General features: G+C 31.4%; 2 protein-coding genes across 2 annotated transcripts; one reads left to right on the forward strand and one right to left on the reverse strand.

The window, feature by feature from the left end:
* LOC126698634 (ammonium transporter 1 member 1-like) lies at positions 1 to 1,823 on the forward strand. The gene has a single exon (XM_050396004.1). The coding sequence runs from the start codon at positions 142 to 144 to the stop codon at positions 1,627 to 1,629; it is 1,488 nt and encodes a 495-aa protein (XP_050251961.1). The 5' UTR covers positions 1 to 141; the 3' UTR covers positions 1,630 to 1,823.
* An 11,172-nt stretch (positions 1,824 to 12,995) lies between these two features.
* LOC126698637 (alcohol dehydrogenase class-3) lies at positions 12,996 to 19,431 on the reverse strand. The gene is made up of 9 exons (XM_050396008.1): positions 19,260 to 19,431; positions 18,980 to 19,116; positions 17,835 to 17,881; positions 17,420 to 17,745; positions 15,826 to 15,908; positions 15,675 to 15,750; positions 13,770 to 13,927; positions 13,530 to 13,691; positions 12,996 to 13,326 (listed from the first exon to the last, which is right to left on the reverse strand). The coding sequence occupies exons 1-9, from the start codon at positions 19,291 to 19,293 to the stop codon at positions 13,210 to 13,212; spliced, it is 1,140 nt and encodes a 379-aa protein (XP_050251965.1). The 5' UTR covers positions 19,294 to 19,431; the 3' UTR covers positions 12,996 to 13,209.
* Positions 19,432 to 19,658: the final 227 nt, after the last annotated feature.

Genomic DNA, 19,658 nt, shown 5'->3' on the forward strand with positions numbered 1-19,658 from the left:
ATCTATTGGAAGCTTTTAAAGCCAACCTCAATACGATTCTATATGATACCACTCCATCAAAGCCTGAATTTCTTGTGCAGCCAGAGCCCTTCCTGATTTCTTCTCTTAGATTCTGTAGTCTAAACCTCTTTCCATCCTACCATGGCGGCAGCGGGTTTTTCATGTTCTGCTGCTGATCTCAATCCTTTATTGGGTGCTAATTCATCAGCTGCGGCCGAATACATTTGCAGCGGATTTGATGCAGTCTCAAGCAAGTTTGTTGACACAGGATATGCCATTGACAACACATACCTTCTCTTCTCTGCATATCTTGTGTTTTCCATGCAGCTTGGTTTTGCTATGCTGTGCGCTGGTTCTGTACGTGCTAAGAACACCATGAACATCATGCTGACTAATGTTCTTGATGCTGCCACTGGTGGCGTTTTCTATTATCTCTTTGGCTTTGCCTTTGCCTTTGGTGCTCCATCAAATGGATTCATAGGCAAACACTTCTTTGCCCTGCATGAATACCCTACGGCGTCTTTTGACTACGGGTATTTCCTTTATCAATGGGCTTTTGCCATTGCAGCCGCTGGAATCACCAGTGGTTCAATTGCAGAACGAACCCAATTCGCTTCTTATTTGATCTATTCATCTTTCTTGACTGGTTTTGTCTATCCAATTGTTTCTCATTGGTTCTGGTCTGCTGATGGTTGGGCAAGCCCTGCTGCGTCTGATCTGTTGTTTGGATCTGGGGTTATTGATTTTGCTGGCTCTGGTGTGGTTCACATGGTTGGAGGCATTGCTGGTTTTTGGGGTGCATTCATTGAAGGTCCACGAATGGGCCGGTTTGATCATGCTGGCCGTGCCGTGTCAATGCGTGGACATAGCGGGACATTGGTTGTGTTAGGCACATTTATGCTATGGTTTGGCTGGTATGGTTTCAATCCTGGTTCATTCCTAAACATCTTGAAGGCCTATGGAGAGAGTGGTTCTTATTATGGACAATGGAGTGCTATTGGGAGAACCGCAGTTACAACCACACTTGCTGGTTCTACAGCTGCACTGACCACATTGTTTGGGAAACGCTTGCTTTCTGGCCATTGGAATCTAACTGATGTTTGTAATGGTTTGCTTGGTGGGTTTGCAGCAATTACCTCAGGCTGCTCTGTTGTTGAACCTTGGGCAGCAATCATATGTGGGTTCGTAGCCGCTTGGGTTCTCATCGGATTCAACAAGCTTGCTGAGAAACTCAAGTTTGATGATCCATTGGAAGCAGCACAACTTCATGGAGGGTGTGGTGCATGGGGGATAATCTCTACTGGCTTGTTTGCAAGGAAAGCATATGTCAATGAGGTTTATCCGGGGCAACCGGATAGGCCTTATGGGCTGTTTATGGGAGGTGGTGGAAAGCTCTTGGCAGCACAAATTATCCAGATTTTGGTGATTGTAGGGTGGGTGAGTGCTACCATGGGGACCTTGTTCTGGTTGCTGCACAAATTGAAGCTTTTGAGGATTTCACAAGAAGAGGAGATGGCAGGATTGGATTTGACAAGCCACGGTGGAGTGGCTTATGAATACAATGGATATGCTGCTGAAGTTGTGGATCAGAAGAACAGATTCGAGATGAAAAGTCCCGTCGCTTTTTAATCTTAATTTATGGTTTGCATTCTCTTAATCGTTAGAATTGATCTGCAAAGCATGTACAGATTTATTATTGTGAGAGCGGACAATGTAATTTTAGTGCCTGGTTTCTTTTAGATTTCAATTAAAATGTTGATGTGTGCTGAACCTGTCAATCTTTCTTTGACAATGCAAAATTTCAAATCAAGATGGTAACAAGTGTTTGCAGCACTATTGCAGTGCAAAAGGAAAAAGGTGCTGCTCTTCAATTTGCATTCAATATTTCCTCCCAAACTTGTCCCACTTATAACTGAGTTTGGCATATTTTTTACATTTAGCAACAAAAATGATCTAAATTGAAGTTTATTTTGACCTCTTATTTCAATCATAAATAGTGTTTGGGGTTTTTTGCTACTTCATTCTTAGTAAAGCGTGTATTTAAGATTGATATGTGGAATGGAAGACTATTAGTTGCGTTTGAGATCAGACCAATACACCACCATTAAAATTGCGGGTTTTATCATATGAGCATTGCCAGACCCAAGTAAAACTGTGTGCTTCTCAGAAAAAATAAATAAAATAAAAAGTAAAACTGTGTTTATATACATGGTCAAGCTTCCCAGCATGTGAGGATGGAGAGAATAAACAACAATGCAAGACTAGTTGTAATTTTGTTACATTAGCCGATATATTGTTCGTGGTACATTTTAAAATCATATCATATACTATATAATAAAAGTTGGGCTTAGAAGCCATGGTTGCGTCAAGTGGCTTCACCAAATTGTAGGATTTTTTTTAGATTTTTAAAATATTATATATATATATATATATATTTGTTCTTATCTTCTTCTCCTATAATTTCTAAGTTGATAAAAATTTTGATTTGATTACAATTCAAATTCTTCAACTAATCCTTATCTTAATATAATTTATAAGTCGATAAGTAGAACACTTAAAAACAAAATTTAGCTTCACACTTTCATAAATTTTTTACTACACGTAAAAAATTGTAGAATTTTTTAGATTTTAAATATATATATATAATTTTTCTTCTCCTATAATTTCTAAGTTGATAAAAATCTTAATTTGATTACAATCCAAAATTTTCATCTAATCCATCTACTATAATTTCTAAGTTGATAAAATCTTAATTTGATTACAATCCAAATTCTTCATCTAATCCATCTAATCCTTATTTTTACGTGTAGTGTATTATAAAAAAAAGAAAAAAAAAAAGCAATTTTAACAAAACATGCAACTTACATTCAAAAATAAATGTTTTAATAAAACATACAACTTACATTCAACAAAAAGTAAAATCTTAAAAAGAGATTAAACTTAGTTGGTTTTCTTCTTTGAGAAGTAAATTTAGTTCATTTGTACCATACAACTACAATCTACAATTGTGTCTATCTAAATATTATCAACAAAGTCTAAAATAATATGATAGAAAGAAAAAAAAAATCCAAGCATAAAATATTAAAATTTGTAGTTGTGTATGTAGAAGTATAGCTAATCCCATTTCAAAAAAAAAAAAAAACCACTTTCAATGGGAGGATATACACACAGGTGGAATTAATAATAAATTTGTTATCTACTTTTTTTTCAAATATATTTTGTTTTAATTTATTTATTTATTGGATAAATATCAAATTTTTGGATAACAAAAAAGAAGAAGCTAATTACGTTAACAACTTGATCTTTACCGTATAATTGGGAAAAAAAATTGTAATTAACGTTAACAACTTGATATTATGGTATTTGATTTTAAATAAATTCCTTCTCTTTTTTTGCTTATAACAAATTCTTCACAACTAATTTTTTTTTTTTTAAATAGAAACAATTTCTTATCTTTTTTTTTTTTTTTTGGGTTAAAGTTTACCATGGTTGAAATTTTGTTTGCTAGATAAATATAGGAATGATTATGGATAATAGTTTTATTAAACCATGACTCTCGTCTTTAGATTTTCAAGTCACTATAAGTAATAAGGCCAGATTCATGATTTTTTTTTTCATTAATATTTTGAACGTCCAAGTATCTATCATTTTTTTAGGGATATTTGTTTTCCTCTCAAATTTAGTCCCTCTTCACTTCAAAAAATAAATTCCCAATTTTGTTTTTATTTTTTATTTATTTATTTATGTTGTTTTTTACTTCTTTTTTTTTAGGGAGTTTCCTTGAGGTTTTGAAGCACTCGATCAAAAAAATTTCTCAAAAAAATTTCTTGAAGTTTATATTTACACATTTTGTTTTGATAGGGTGAAATTCGATGCATCATCTCTCACTTTCAAAAAAAAAAATTCAATTCTTATGTAAGTTTATCTACTTTCATTTTTTAATGTTTAGTAATTTGGGTTGTTCATAATTCTTAACTATTACATTGAGGTTACCACTTAAATATGCTTTCAACTATTATTTTTTAATTATTGAATTTAAGGTTTTTTACATTGAGGTTACCACTTAAATATTCTTTCATTTTTTTTTAATTATTGAATTTAAGGTTTTTCATTTAAATATGCACTTGAGTTTTAATTATGTAAACTCCCTTTATATATTTTAGGTATCTCCTTTTATATTAGTTGCATAGTTATCTACCATATTCCATTCAATTAATTTTGGACCTATATAAGATTTTTTTTATTATGAAAACTTAATCTTACACAGTATACATTCATTATATAACTTAAAGTAAAAGGTTACTTTGTTTAAAAAAAATAGAGTAAAAGATTACTTTATTTTTATTATCTATTTAATTTTAATTGATTTAATTTTTTTTTTCCATTAATTTATACATGATTCTTGATTAAGCCGTGCATCGCACGGGTACAATACTAGTATTTTATAAGAATATACTTATGATCCAACCCATGTTCAATATTTATGGTTGTGTTATAATAATTTGGGAGTCGACATCAATAGTATTTTCTATGCATTTGGAAAAATATTTTTTTACTTTTTTGATTTTATGTTTGCTTGTTTGTTTAGATCTGTAATTTTGGGTAACTTATTTGCATAATATTTATCAAATAAATTATACGAAATTACGGGACACCCAAACTAACATTTGTCAAAAATAAAGGAAATGAACACTATTAAAATTAAGAATATGAACCTAATGCCATGTTTGAACAAGAATGTTATATTTCACATCAATTGTTTCTCACATAAATCTTAGAAGCATAATGTTGAAATTTCTTTTTACATAAATAATGGTTTCATATATATATTTATACATACATACATACATACATACATGTGTGTGTGAAAATGTGACTTTTGGTTGACTTCATAATATTTTTTCACATAAACTTTTAAAGTCTCATAATTTTATATATTATTATTCTATTATATATATTTTTAATTGATTTTAAATTCTATTATGTGTTTAAACCCTTTATCGAAAACTTACCAAATCATTTTTCTAGATTGATTTTTTACATTTCAATGAATTAAAAACTTACCAAACCACTTTCTCAAAAAAAAAAAAAAAAAAAAAAAACTTACCAAACCATAGTATCTTTTTTTTAAGAAACATTTCCATAGTAGCAAAACATGAGGAAAAACACATCTTTCTGGAAAAAAAAAAAAAAAAAAAAAAAAAAAAAAAAAAAAAAAAAAAAAAAAAAAAAAAAAAAAAAAAGAGGAAAAGCACATACTCTAAATAAATTATTATAGCACAAAATTTACTTAAAACCTTATAGTTTAAGGCTAGTCCAAATTAAATCCTATAATTTCAAATATACCAAAATAAATCTAGAATTTTTGAAATGTAACAAATTAAAACCTTTACAGTTTTTACCCAATTTTGACTTAAAAGTTTAATTTGTTACCTATAAAAATTTCAAGTTTTAATTAGGCTACCCTGAATCTATAGGGTTTATAGTAAAATTTTCCCATTATTATTATTATTATTTGGATAATAAATATTCTACATAAAATAGTTTTATATAAATAATTATTTGATTCCTTTTATATAAATAATTAATGCATACATATAGAGAATTAATACATGCATTTATTCTATTGGCTTTTATGTCAATGAATTTATACTTTGACATAAATGCAAATTTTGATGAGATGGAAGCCAAAATGAAGAGAATCTTAAAGAATGAGTTACTTGGTAGAAGTTGGACAGAGTTTGGCTACAAACTTAGTTGTAGTCAATAGTTACAATGTCACTCAATATATTTTTATTAAATATGAATTTTGACAAATCCATAATTAGATTAAATTTTCTTCTTATATCCTTTATACTTGCAAAATTTCTAAAAAAATCAAAGACCAATAGCTATGTTCTATCAAATATTTAAATTTTAAGTTTTTGTATTTTAAAATTATGTATAAAAAATAAGTATATGGATCAAAAAGTTAATAATATCTGATTGGCACGAAATTTATCATATATGTTAAGAACATAAAAAATATGTGATCTAACTGTTAGAATTTTAAAAGATGTCATCATGTTAAATTTCTTTTAGTGGAAGTTTTGTAGCTAAACTTTATCCATAGAAGTTTAGGTTATTACAATTAAGGATTTTGTTTAGGACAATGTTTGGCTACAAACTTGGTTGTACCATAAAGCTATAACTTCACTCAATATATTTTTATTGGTGTAAATTTTGACAAATCTATTATTGGATTACATTTTCTTTTTACATCCTTCATGCATGCAAAATTTTTAGAAGATCAAAAGTCAATCGCTATGTTATCAATCAATTGTTTAAATTGCAAGTTTTTGTAGTAAATACATCTTATTGGCCAAAAATTTAACATGTGTGTTAAGAACATAAATAACATGTAATTTAATAATTAGATTTTCAAAATATGTAGCAACATTAATTTTTTTTTTTAAAAGGTTGTAGCCTATACTACAACCAAGTTTGTAGCCAAATTTTTTCCTTTTATTTATATATAAATTTGCTAAGTTGGTCATTAAGGGTTGAGTTGTCATTTTAATTAGGGAGTTAGCATTATTTATTTGTTTATTTATTGATTGATGTAGTTTGCTATTACAAGACCTAGCTAGTTCATCAATTACACTAGTATGTAACTTGTGCTTATGCATGAGAATGATGAATTGTAGTGGTGCTATTGATGTTAGCTTGGGTTATTAAATACATAGGACATAGTTTGACCAGGACATTTGGAGGTACTAAAATAATTTTTTCTTGCAATTTTCATGATATTTGTTATGCCAAGTTTCTCATTATATTGCTATTACATATATAATTTTGAAAATCACTATTAGATACTACATAAACAATATCAATTTACAATTATTGTCTGTGAAATTCTACTACATACAATACAAAGTAAAATAATAAATTTGTCAAATAGTATCTTCTAAATTGAATGAGGATAAGAGCATTGAATTGTTCATCTTAATTACAATTTGTTACGTTCAATATCTTTGCATACAAAATATTTGGATAGAAACTGTATAAAAATGTGCTCATTAGATTAGAGAAAAAATGACAGCAAAAATCTAAACAATTTAATTTGTATGGAAAACTAACAAAAGTAAAATCCAACTTGGATTCTAATTGAATTTTCTCTAAACTTTGGTTTATATATATATATATATATATATATTACTTAGTTAGTAATGAACCATACATAGTTGTGGTAATGGTATATTATCATAAAGAGATTAAATTTTGTAAGGATGTGATGTAAAACCCATGTTTTACCTATCTAATCTCAATATGCCACATCATTTTATCACATATTTAAGAATAAGTACAACCACGCTCAATTAATTATAATACCCATATATAAATCTAACCAAATTGGGAATTTATTGAGATGTTATTTGATATGGTAGAATGTATTGAAATTTACGTAAAATGTTGATTTGGCAATCCATTATTGGATAGTATAAAACCAGTTTTACACTCAATCCTTACCAAATTCGGACTCTTATATAAAGAACATATAAATTTGAATTGTTTTTAGTTATACAAAAGAAAAAAGACTAATAAATATAAAATTATTCAAACTCCCTCTTCATCTAATTTTATATATAGATTCATATATATGATTAGGTTCTTTATGATTTATTTATATTAGATTCCTCATTTTTTACACTGAATTAACTTATTTAGCACAAAAATTAAAAATTTAGATTAGATAGAAAACGTGGTACTAAATTAAACTCTAATTCAAATCTAATTTTTACATTAAATTAACTCACTTGGTAGAAAATTTTGAAATTCAGATTAGATGGAACATGTGGCGCAAAATTAAACTATAATTTAATTCTAATTTGAAATCTAATTAGATTTTCTCTTAACTTTGTGTGTGTCTATATATATATATATATATATATATATATATATGCCAGCTTTTAATAAAGAGAGCATCTCAGAGATTCTTGGTCATGGGATTGGTACCAAAGTTCATTTAATAATTTTTTTTTTGAGAAACTAATATAAATAATTAACACTTGTTTGGTTGGGTGTTTTCCAAAATCTAATCCTAAAAATCATATCCCAAAAATTCTGTGCAGATTTGTTTTTAGAAAATAGCTTTCAAAACCTACTTTTAGTTGCTAATTTAGGGGTGAGCACAGATTGGATTGGGTCAGTGGAGGGAAGTTTTTTTTAACTAATTTGTCATTGGTAGGTTGAAAATTTTTTAAACCATCGCCAACCCACCAAACTACAAAAATGGTGAGTTGGTTGAAAATTTAGGCATGTTAGTTTTAGTTGTGTTGTATACTAAACTTTAATTTTTATTTATTTTTAATTTTTAAAAATAATTTAAAATATATATATTTCCTTTAAATCTAATAAACTATTGAAGGACTTGCAACAAAAATATAAATATTATAAAAAAAATCATAAGAATTGTTTACTTTCTATTATATCAAAGTACATGACCTTATGGTGTGAGAATTTTTAACTTTTTCTTAAAAAAAAAAAAAAAAAATCAAGTCTATCCATGTCACTGTGTATGCTTACGAATATGTTGGAAAAATATCACATTTTTCATATTAACATATGAAGAGTTTGGGTTGGGTCTTGGCAGCTTTTAAAACTAAACTTGCCACCCAACCCAACCCAACCCACCACTCTAATAGTTGAATTTGCTCAATCTGCTTGAAAATAAATATTATATCCAGAAATGGTGGTGTTGCACATGTCTCATTGCTATTTCTACGCAATGACATTTTTGTTAATTTTGGAATCGATTTTAATTTGCATTTTCTTTTTGCTATCTTCTATCTTATTTTTTACATTATCTTTCTTTTCTCTCCCAATCACTGATCCTCTCTCTCAAACAATACTTGTTAATGTTGTCGAATGTTCTCCTGAGTCCAAAATGGCGACAATTTTATGTCCCCGATTACAAGGATTGAGAAATGGACTGGTTAATAATGGGTGCATCCAGGGACAAAGCTATTCCTAGGCTTTGGGGGGCAATGGCCCTTGCTAGCTTAATATATATATATATATATATATATATAATAATTAATAAAAAAAATCCAGTATATATATATAGGTATTAATTTTAGCAATTTCATCAATAAAATTACATTTGGCCCCCTTGACAATATTATTGACCCTTTTAACTAAAATTCTAAGACTACAAATTTTTGCCACAATTGCCCATTTGGCATATTGTGAATGGTAGAGAAAAAGTGGCGGGTTTATGTAAAAGTGACAAGCAATCAATCACAGTCTATTGTGTAAGATAATTATAGATTTGTGGTAAATGTTGTGGCTTTTTATGTGATACTAGAATTACTCTCATTTTCTAAAGGCCATTACAAATTTTATAGACCTAAAAACTAGAACAAAATTAACAAGTCCAAAAAAATTAGTTCAACAACAAAAATTACCAATAGCAAAACTAAAAACAACTAAGCCCAATCAACTAATTTTACTAAAAACAAACAAGATGGCTCTTTAAATAATTTTTAAAAAAAATTATTTTGCTCTTACACAGCAATAGATGCACTTATCAAATACAAAATAAATTCCTTCTCAAAAAAAAAAAATACAAAATAAATAAATAAAAATATATATATATAGCAACAACAAGTCGAGTTCTATTTTCATAAATGATAACATTATAATGTATTAAGAAACAATTATTTTGTATCTTTTTTTTCATTGATGATTTTTTAATATTAAATGGATGCTTATTTAAAATTTTATATATATATATATATAGAGAGAGAGAGAGAGAGAGAGAGAGAGAGAGAGAGAGAGAGAGAGTTACACTTGGTGTAACTTCACAAGTGTTACACCTTTTTTTGGACTATTGATTTATATTATATCTAAGTGTAAAAAAATACTCAAGAGAATGTTATAATTGTTCCCTAAAAATTAGTAATTAAGTCATTAACTCTTCTTATTAAAAAAAAAAAACAGCATTAACTCTCTACTCCCCATCATCATCTTCATCCTCTCCCGCTCTCTCACATGGTCTCGTGTTCTATGTACATTCACCCTCAACCATGGAAACTAAGGGCGAGTTTAGGAAGCAAGTGAAAGCTTTTATTATTATTTTAAGTTTAGGAGTGTTTGGTTGCTTCACTCATTTGCTACCACCTGTGAAGCCGTTCTTTCTTGGGGCCATACTTTGTGTGTTGCACCACCAGTGATGGAGCAGGATAAAAATTTTGGTGATCTGTATATTATATCTATTCTTCCCTTCCTCCCACTCTTATAGATATAAGCCTCTCATTCAATTTCAGTTCTTATAAAATAATTATTATAACAAATCTTTTTTCTTTTTACATTTATTTCCTATATAGTTGTAGCTTGTATATGAAATTTGTGAAGTCCCTTTGATTTTAATTAGAAATAAGTTCTTAAAGGTAGCACATATGCTCTAGCTTTATGGTTGAAAGGGTGATTGACATGCTTCTACAGCTTTATATGCAGTTTATGTAAAGACATTTGGGGTTAGCCTAACAACTTTTTGTTCTTGTTCTAGAGCGATTTGTCCTTAGATCTTAGTTGGGTATACAATTTAACAATAGTATAATTAGAGGTTGCCCTGAAAGTACATAGAACACAAAGGCTGTGTGAGAGAAGGAGAGAGGATGAAGATGATGAGTTGGAGAGTAGAGAGTTAATGCTGATTTTATTTTTAATAAAAAAGAGTTAATGTCCTAATTACTAATTTCTAGAGAATAATAATGATATGAACATGAGTGTTTTTTTTACCCTTAGATCTAATACAAATCAATAGTCTAAAAAATGTGCAACTCCTATGAAGTTACACTAGGTGTAACTTGAACCTTTCTCATATATCTATATATTTATATATTAAGAAAATTCAGAAAATTAGTTATGACTACAAAAAATATAAAAAAATACCCCTAATCTAATTAGATAATTCTTATTCTTAAAAAATAAAAAATAGGGTTAAAATTGTAATTTAACAAAATTCAAAAACAAAAAAATTATCAGAGAAACTTTTTTTTCTAAAAATTAGCACTTTTTATTTAAATATATCTCACGCACGTTTGATACATTTTTTTTTTTCCTAAAACCTAGCACACAATAAAGCCAAGCAGTTTACTTCATTTCAAATATTAAATTTTAGTTTCTTAAAAATTCATTCATGTGTAACCTTACTAATATTAGATAAATTCAAATTGAAAAATTACATTATATATATACACACACTTCTGTCTCCTAACTCCAAATCCTAGCTCCAACCTTAGGTGCATTTTTTGGGTTTTCCAACGTGAATTATGTGGGTCTTATGGCATGGGAGAGGCGACAGTGATTTTAGAGGGTTTATCTAGGTGGTCTTTCGTCTTTGGTGTTGTTGACGACGGGATTTTTTTTTGCATGTTTTAGTTGTGGATGGGTTTGCGTGGGCTTTGTTGTGGGTGGATCATTGTTGCTATGGGTTTTGCAGTCAATGGATGAGTAGGGTTTGTTATGGTTGCTTTTGTTGCCTGGGCTTATTTTCTAAAAGTAGTTTGAGTTGTACTATTCCATACACATTTTTAATTTTGGAAAAAAAAAAAAAAAAAACAGTTTCTATTTACAATCTTAAAAAAATTTTATCAATGCTTTTTAGAACATTTTTTAGAAATTGCTACCAAACAACACTACCATTCATACTTTAATAAATCTAAAGTGTTAAAACAGTACTCACTATAATTTGCCAAACACTCAAAAATACTACAAAAATTTTCAATTAAAACTCTAAGATGAATTCCCTTACCATACTTGAGATTCGGCCTAATGCCAATCAAATCCCAAAACATTTCAAAATTGATCAATTTGATTCCTAAGACCCAACTTGGTCCCTAAGAGTCTAAGATAGTTGAGAAAAATGACTAATTGGGCTAACAATATTTAGGGCCTACGTTGGCATTAGGGACTAAATTATTCAATTTCTAAATGTTTTAGACAAAATTAACATTAGCCTTACCTGTTATTGGAATTTACTAAAAACTCTACTACTTCCTCCACAGTAAACACTAAATTTAATTTTTATAACTTTATCCATGGACCTTCTTTGTTTCGAAGAATATTAGATCATTAAATATTAAGAATGGGGGGGGGGGGGGGGGGGGGGGGGGGGGGGGGGTGGTGGAACTTACCTTTAAAATTCGCTTTTATTTTTATTTTTTTTAACCAATGTAAGTAAGTGTAAAGAAAGTCATATGATATCTCATCATATGCTTAAGGGGGCTTACTTTATAGAAACTGTAGTTTAGAAACTAAAGAGTGAAACAGAATGATAAATAACGTAAAAGAATTATTGATCGGATTCATAATCCAAATTGCAATTCGGTATGGATAAAGTAAAAGAATTATTGATCAGATTGATAATCCAAATTGCAATTCGGTATGGATAATAAGCATCTCCCTTCAACTCTTCTTCCCCTGGTTCAAAGAGGATTTAATCCCAAGTTTCTTGCATGAAGGCAAGAAATTATACTGATTGAGTTGACCGACACTTGGACAACTTCAAGACTCGTTAATACAAGAATTGAATTAATAATGGGAAAATATCATGACTTTCACAATGACATTGGAATGTGCCATTTGAAATCCACATTGTAAAAGGTTCTGTTCAGCAATACCCTCTCTTTCTATCTCTGCGAATTACAACATTATCCGGTTAGCCAAATTTCAAGTTTTACACTAATGACCTCTATCACAGATGCATGAAAGTAATTTGAGATTCATGCCAATTAGATGAAAACCGGAGTGCACAAGAATTCATAGGGAAGAAAACCCAAATATAACCGTCAATATTATCATATTCTTAAACTGTATATAGCATTTCAAATTTATTTATTTATTTTAAAATCCTGCTGGATGATTTTACTCTGTTGTCATTTGTCATTAGAAGAAGATGACATTTTGGCGTCATGGCGTCACGTATCTCATGCATGCTCTGTACCAGTACCAGATTGAAAAATCCGGACTTCCATTCATATAACCATAAATATAGTTTATAGACAAAGGCAGTAATAGAGAAATGGACTTACACTTGGAATTCTTCACATTACCCATTTATACTAGTTAATAGCATCCACACTCAGTTTATTTTTACTTCCATTAAAGCAAGGCAAAACAGTAAATCCACTCCACAAGTAACTCACGATGAACACTTGGATCACCTTATTCATGCACTTTAAGCACACAGCGGAGACATCCCCCTTCATGCATCAAATGAAATGCCTCATTAATCTCTCCAAGAGTCAGATTGTGAGTTATGTACTCATCAACCTTTATTTCCTGCAATATGAACAAGGAGGATGGATAAGTTCATGGCATTCGTTTTGGTGTTTTTATAAGTTATTTTGGCACAAGTGGAGGGGGAAAGGAAGATTCATATTAACAGCTCCGCTTCATGGGGGGTGATCCTTAGTTGATTGTGCTACCCTTGAGGTTTAAATAATTTACTTTAGTGTTAAAGAAATATGTGTAAAATGTGTTACCTTCTTCAAGTACTTTTCCACAAGCCAAGGAACTTGTGAACGGCTCTTGAAACCACCAAAAGCTGTTCCTTTCCAGACACGCCCAGTCACCAACTGAAAAGGACGGGTGGATATTTCCTGTCCCGATGCTGCAACACCCACAATAACCGATGTTCCCCAGCCCTAAAAGATTGTGGAAAATCAGTAGTGTTCTATAAATATACATACAATTTGAGCCAGAAATTCACACAGAATACTTGCCTTATGGCAGCACTCCAAAGCTGCCCTCATCACTGAGACATTTCCAATGCACTCAAAACTGTAGTCAACACCACCGTCAGTGAGATCAACAATAACCTGCTGAATTGGTTTCTCATGGTCCTTTGGATTCACAAATTCAGTAACTCCAAATTTCTTTGCTGCATGTCACAATGCAATATAAGCAAATAATCAAGCACTCATAAAAACATAAATTCCTCCTTGAGGTTGGTAGACCCATCTAACTTAAAATGACAAGAACAACTCTATTAGTTTATCTACGAGTTCACAACCCTTTGCAATTAAGAACAACTTGAAAGCTGCATGTTTAATAATCAAATAATCCTTCCCTTTGCATATTACTCCTTCTGGAGAAGGGCTTGAGAGTTGCCCATGGGCCTCTTTTTCTTCTATTTCTCTCAGGTTAGATGGTTTTAATTTTGTGGGAATAAATTAATTAAGAAATACACTTAAAAAAAAAGACAAAACACAAGTACAAAAACTCATTCACTCATTGACTGACATGCAAAGACAAAAAAAAGATAAAGAAAAAAGAAACACAATTAAGCAGAAAAGAAGTGGCTGACAAGTGATGAAACTAGAAAAGGATGTTTAGCTAAAAAAATAATAAAGAAAGAAGAGAAAGGTGGTGGACTAAACAAGAAAGAAAGACAAATCAACAAGAAAAGCGGAGATGAAGGGCTTTGGTGTGGGCTGGCAAAGAAGACGATGTGGAGTAATAAGAAAGAGAAGAACAAGAAGTGATGCGGGGCTGTGGTGTGGGCGACTTGGAAAAAGAAAAAAAATTCAGAAGTGTGTCCACTTGCAGGCCCAGCACCGCTATTCCAGTGAGTTCATCCACCAGAAATAAATGTATGTTTAAAAAAAAAAAAAAAAAACACTATTTGTACTGGTATGACAACATTTCACTGCCTGAAACAGCCCAGTATTGAACTGGTATAATTCATTATGGGTAAGTGTACTGGATTTGTGGCTGGCATGCAAAATTCCGGCTGTACCAACCGATATGGTGCGGAAGGCTGGAAGCAATAACTGACAGTAACCCATATACCTGGCAAGGTATGTTGGGACTTGGTTTAATTGGTTCTCTATTTGGGCTCATTTCTAGATCAAAAACTATTTGTTCCACAAGTGATAAGCCTTTTCACAATGAATCAATAAGTGATCCACTGTCTACCCATTATACCAACACATACATCACCGATCTACAATAGAAAAAACCTCTTCTCCTCAAATTATCACCAGTGAGTATCTTTCCCCATACTGCAGTCCAAACAAAGAAGGAAACCCGCTTAGGTGCCTTAAACCACAAATACCTTTTCAAGGAAAGATGGCAGAATAGGATCCTCTTAGCATATTATAATAAGAGCAGATATCGCAGTCCCCAGATGCACTTTGAGATTTATGAATGAACAAACACATAAAATTTCTCAATAAAAAGTCTTTATCTCCTTTTCTTTTCTTTAGCTTCTGTAAATATCAGAATTTCTCCTACAAAGTTTTAGCCAAATTCCCCTTTTTTATCCGACAATGATGAACAAACACAACTTATCAGGATGCATGACTGGCTTTGCAGTTTGTAGGATGTGTAGTCTAGTAACTCTATTTCGTTGTTTGAGGGTAGAGGGTAGGGACCCAGAAATATTCTTAGGAAAGAATTTCTCCTCAAGGGCATGGCAATTTTTTCTTTCCCTACATTAAAATAGATAGAATTGCAACATTCAAATGATAACTTGTAACCAACCATGTACTTCAATACCAGGTTGGATAATACCAATAAAGAAGTTAGGATTAGGAAACTTTATACTGAATCAGCTCAGAATATCATCCTATACCAAAAAAAAAAAAAAAAAAAAAAAACCAGAAATGGGAGAACTCAAGATATACCTGTGTCAAACTTTTTGCTGTCTATATCTATGCCAATGATTCGTGAAGCACCAGCTGTCTTTGCACCCTCTGCAACCTGTCCAGTAATTACTTTAATAGATAATTTATAAAATACATCAGCTGTACAAGAACATGACTAATCAAGACTTACCGCAAGACCAACAGTCCCAAGCCCAAAAATAGCAACTATTGACCCTGATTCTACTTTTGCTGTGTTCCAAACAGCTCCAAGACCTAAAAGACAGCACATAATAAGTGGCTTATATAATTTAAATTACTTAGAAAAAAAAAAAGGATAAAGAGAACTACTTTATGGCATTATAATTCATAGCATACCACATTCCAAAATACAAATATATCTTATGAATAGCAAAACAGAGTTGATAAATATAATCCTTTTACCAAAGGAGTAATTACATAAGCCCAAAAAAATTCCAGCCAACAGCCCCAGTGATCTATAATTAATAACTCCACAGTTTTTTTTTTGTTGGGGGAGGGGGGCGAGGGGGATATGATGCCCATAAACTCCACCACTGATGTATTTCACAACAGATTTCAAAACCAAGTCATGACTAGAGTCTTCAACTGATTCATCCACATTTTAATGTCTACAAGTCTTTTATAACTAGTTTGCAGCCAAGAAAAGGGATGGTGAACACCATTAACATATCAGAAAGCAAGGCATGAATCAAATAAGTTCCATGCATGTGAAATGTGAATGTCTACTGAATAGACAAGATCTCAACAAAACATTTGTCAATGCCAGCTTCAAAGAAAACAGAATACGTGAAGGTTTCCATTTACCAATGAAACTATAATGAATGCTTAACATAAGTTGATAACAAATTCAAAAGTATGCTACTGCGTGCTTAAAATACTCACAGATAATTGTGTTAAATCCATTCTTATCCACTAATACGCATTCATGTGGGAGGTACTTTAATTAAAACTCTTGCAACACAAAAGTACAGAATGTTTTAAAACTCTTACTAAATCAATAGTACAAATTTCATGGAATTATGAATGAGTTGGTTTTCAAGCAATTAAATATGAATAAAGAAAGGCATGGCATTTTATTAAAAAAAAAAAAAAAGGAACAAGACTGGTTTTTGGCCTTTTAGCCAGTTAAAGGAGTTGAATGTAACCTGAGAGACAAGTATTTATAGTAAGGAAAGCATAGCAATACCTTTCCAATATTTTAGATCATGACTAGCTATCATCTTTTATATCTATAGTAAAGCTTTTGCATTTTTTATTTATTTTTATTTTGATAGAAAAGATAGAATATCAGCCAAAACACCTATCAATTTCAGCCAAACCCAAATCTCTTATTCAACAACAAGAGACTTTACCAATTGAGCTAACTAAAATCCACTACATTGTTTATTTTATTGATTTGTTAACATCAACTCACTAATGCTGAAATATAAAAAAGGAGAAAGGGGAGTTGACATAACAAGCTCCTCAGATATGAGGTTATATTGTGCTGAGCAGGATGATGAAAGTTCCTCTGCATGAAGTTTGACAATCTATCTAAAGGGCAGGAAGGAAAATACTTTTATACCACAGAAGGTTATAGGCTTCAAAAGCCCAACGTAAATCTCCATAAGCAATTGTAATATCAAAAGAGAACACGTAGGATTTATGGGCTGATCAAACAGGACTATCATAATAAACCAAAAGATTAACTACTTTAAAGTAAATTAAGATATTCCAAAGAGGGTATAAGTGTAGTAAATTCTTACCAGTAGGAACACCACATCCCAGAAGGCATACTTTCTCCAAAGGAGCTTTAGGATCAATCTTTGCAACACTGACATCATGAACAACAGTATACTGGCTAAATGTTGAGGTTCCCATAAAATGATAGATAGGCTTTCCGTTTACGGAGAAACGGCTCTTGCGATCACTCAACATGACTCCAACTCCGGTTGCAGAACGAACTTTGCCACAGAGGTTTGTCTTCCCAGATTTGCAAAACTTGCATTCTCGACATTCTGCCTGGTAACAGGGAATAACATGGTCCCCAGGCTGAACTTCAGTTACACCTTCCCCAATACTCTCCACAATCCTGTGTCAAAAAAAAAAAAATGCAATTTTCAGCACATAACATAATATAACAAGTCAATATCTAACATGATGCATGTCCACTAAACATACCCAGCAGCCTCATGACCAAGAATGCATGGGAAGAGACCTTCAGGGTCCTACAAGACAAGAATCCATATCAGAACAAATGATAATAAGAAACAAACTAGTTTTCTTTTAGTGAGTTGAAAGAGGGGCAAAAAGAAGAAGAAAAAAGAAGAAAGACATCATCCAAAAACAATGACATTAATAATCTCAATGCTAGAAGCACAGAAAACGCACACAAAAGTTTGGTAACATACCCGTATAGCATTTAGTTTACACTACACAACTCCCTCACCTCCTCAACTACTACCCCCCCAACAACAACACCTAAAAAAACCCCAAACTCCCACCTCTCCGCCTCTCTCTCTTGTCTGCGTATGTCTGAATCTATATACACAGATAGAAATTGATAGTGCATACAAGTAACTTTAAATCAAAGCCATAAGGAATAGGCAGTATATTACTATGCTTCCTCCACAATGTGCTCTAAATTTCCATATGCTGTAAACCCTTCATTTTCACAATGGAATTGATTGGCTCATCATATATCAATGAAGGAACAAAACCATCATGTGAAATTTTGCCTTTAAAAAAAAAAATTAGAGTTAACACCATTCACCACAACCACTAGCATGAGTTCAGTTCCATTATACAATGCACCCTAAGAGTTCTTACAATTGTTTACATCAATGCCTGCCATTTTTGCCAATCTCCCAATGCTCAATTATAATGAAATATAAATGGGTTATTTGAATTTCCATGCAATGTCCACAATTTTATTTAAAAAAAGCAAGCCCATGATCTGTTTGTTTTTTAGGGGAAAAAAAGTCTAACTTTACAAGTTAGCTTCTTCAAATAAGGTACCTAATATGAATCCCGCCTACCAAAGAAACCAATTGGTGTCTAGGCATGATGGTAAAAGGCATTCATCTTCGAGTGGACACCATAGGTTTCAAATCCTATCGAATTTATATTAAAATAAAACAAAACCAAAAAAAACAAAACAATGCAAAACAGTCAAACAAAAGCATCTACACAGATGCCCAAAACTTACATTAAAGTACCAAAATTTAACACGAGACATGAACATAGTAATTTCCACTTATTATATTTTTGAATCTGAACAAAAATGATAATATTTGGGAGAAAAAAAAAGGTGGGTATTACTATACCTTGCCACTCCAAGTGTAGGCATCAGTGTGACACAGAGCAGTGAAGAGGATCTTGATTCGGACCTCACCGGCCTGCGGCGGAGCCACCTGCACGTCCTCTATCACCAGTGGCTTATTGGGTTCCCAGGCCACCGCAGCTTTTTTTATTTATATTGTTTATGCAAACAGATCAACCAATCAGAATCACACACACCCATTTCTGGGTTTTCTCATATATATTCAAATATATGTTCATATATGTAAATGAACAGAAAAATAGAGTGTGTGAGTGAGAGAGTACCTTTGCAGGTGATGACTTGACCTTGAGTAGCCATGGAAGGAAACTGTGAGTGTGAGAGCACAAAATGCAGAGAAAAAGAGAAGGGATTTTAGAGGTTAGAAATGAGAGTTAGTGGGACACACACATCAAATACAATAATGCATTTTACATCCCTATTTAATAGACTATAGAGCCACCACTCTGATCTTACCCAATGGCTTTGGTCATTAGGATTTTTTTTTTTTTTTTTTTTTATTTAAATTTAAAGGATAGCGGTCATGAAAATAAATAAATTATAAAAAAGATAATGAGTTTTTTTTTTTTTTTTTTTTTTTTGAGGAATAAAGATAATGAAATCTTTTTTCTATTTTTTATTTTGGGGAATAAAGATAATGAAATCTGAGTGTTGTAGCTGCACTT

This window comes from Quercus robur, chromosome 9, assembly GCF_932294415.1.
Source record: "Quercus robur chromosome 9, dhQueRobu3.1, whole genome shotgun sequence".
NCBI lineage: Eukaryota > Viridiplantae > Streptophyta > Magnoliopsida > Fagales > Fagaceae > Quercus > Quercus robur.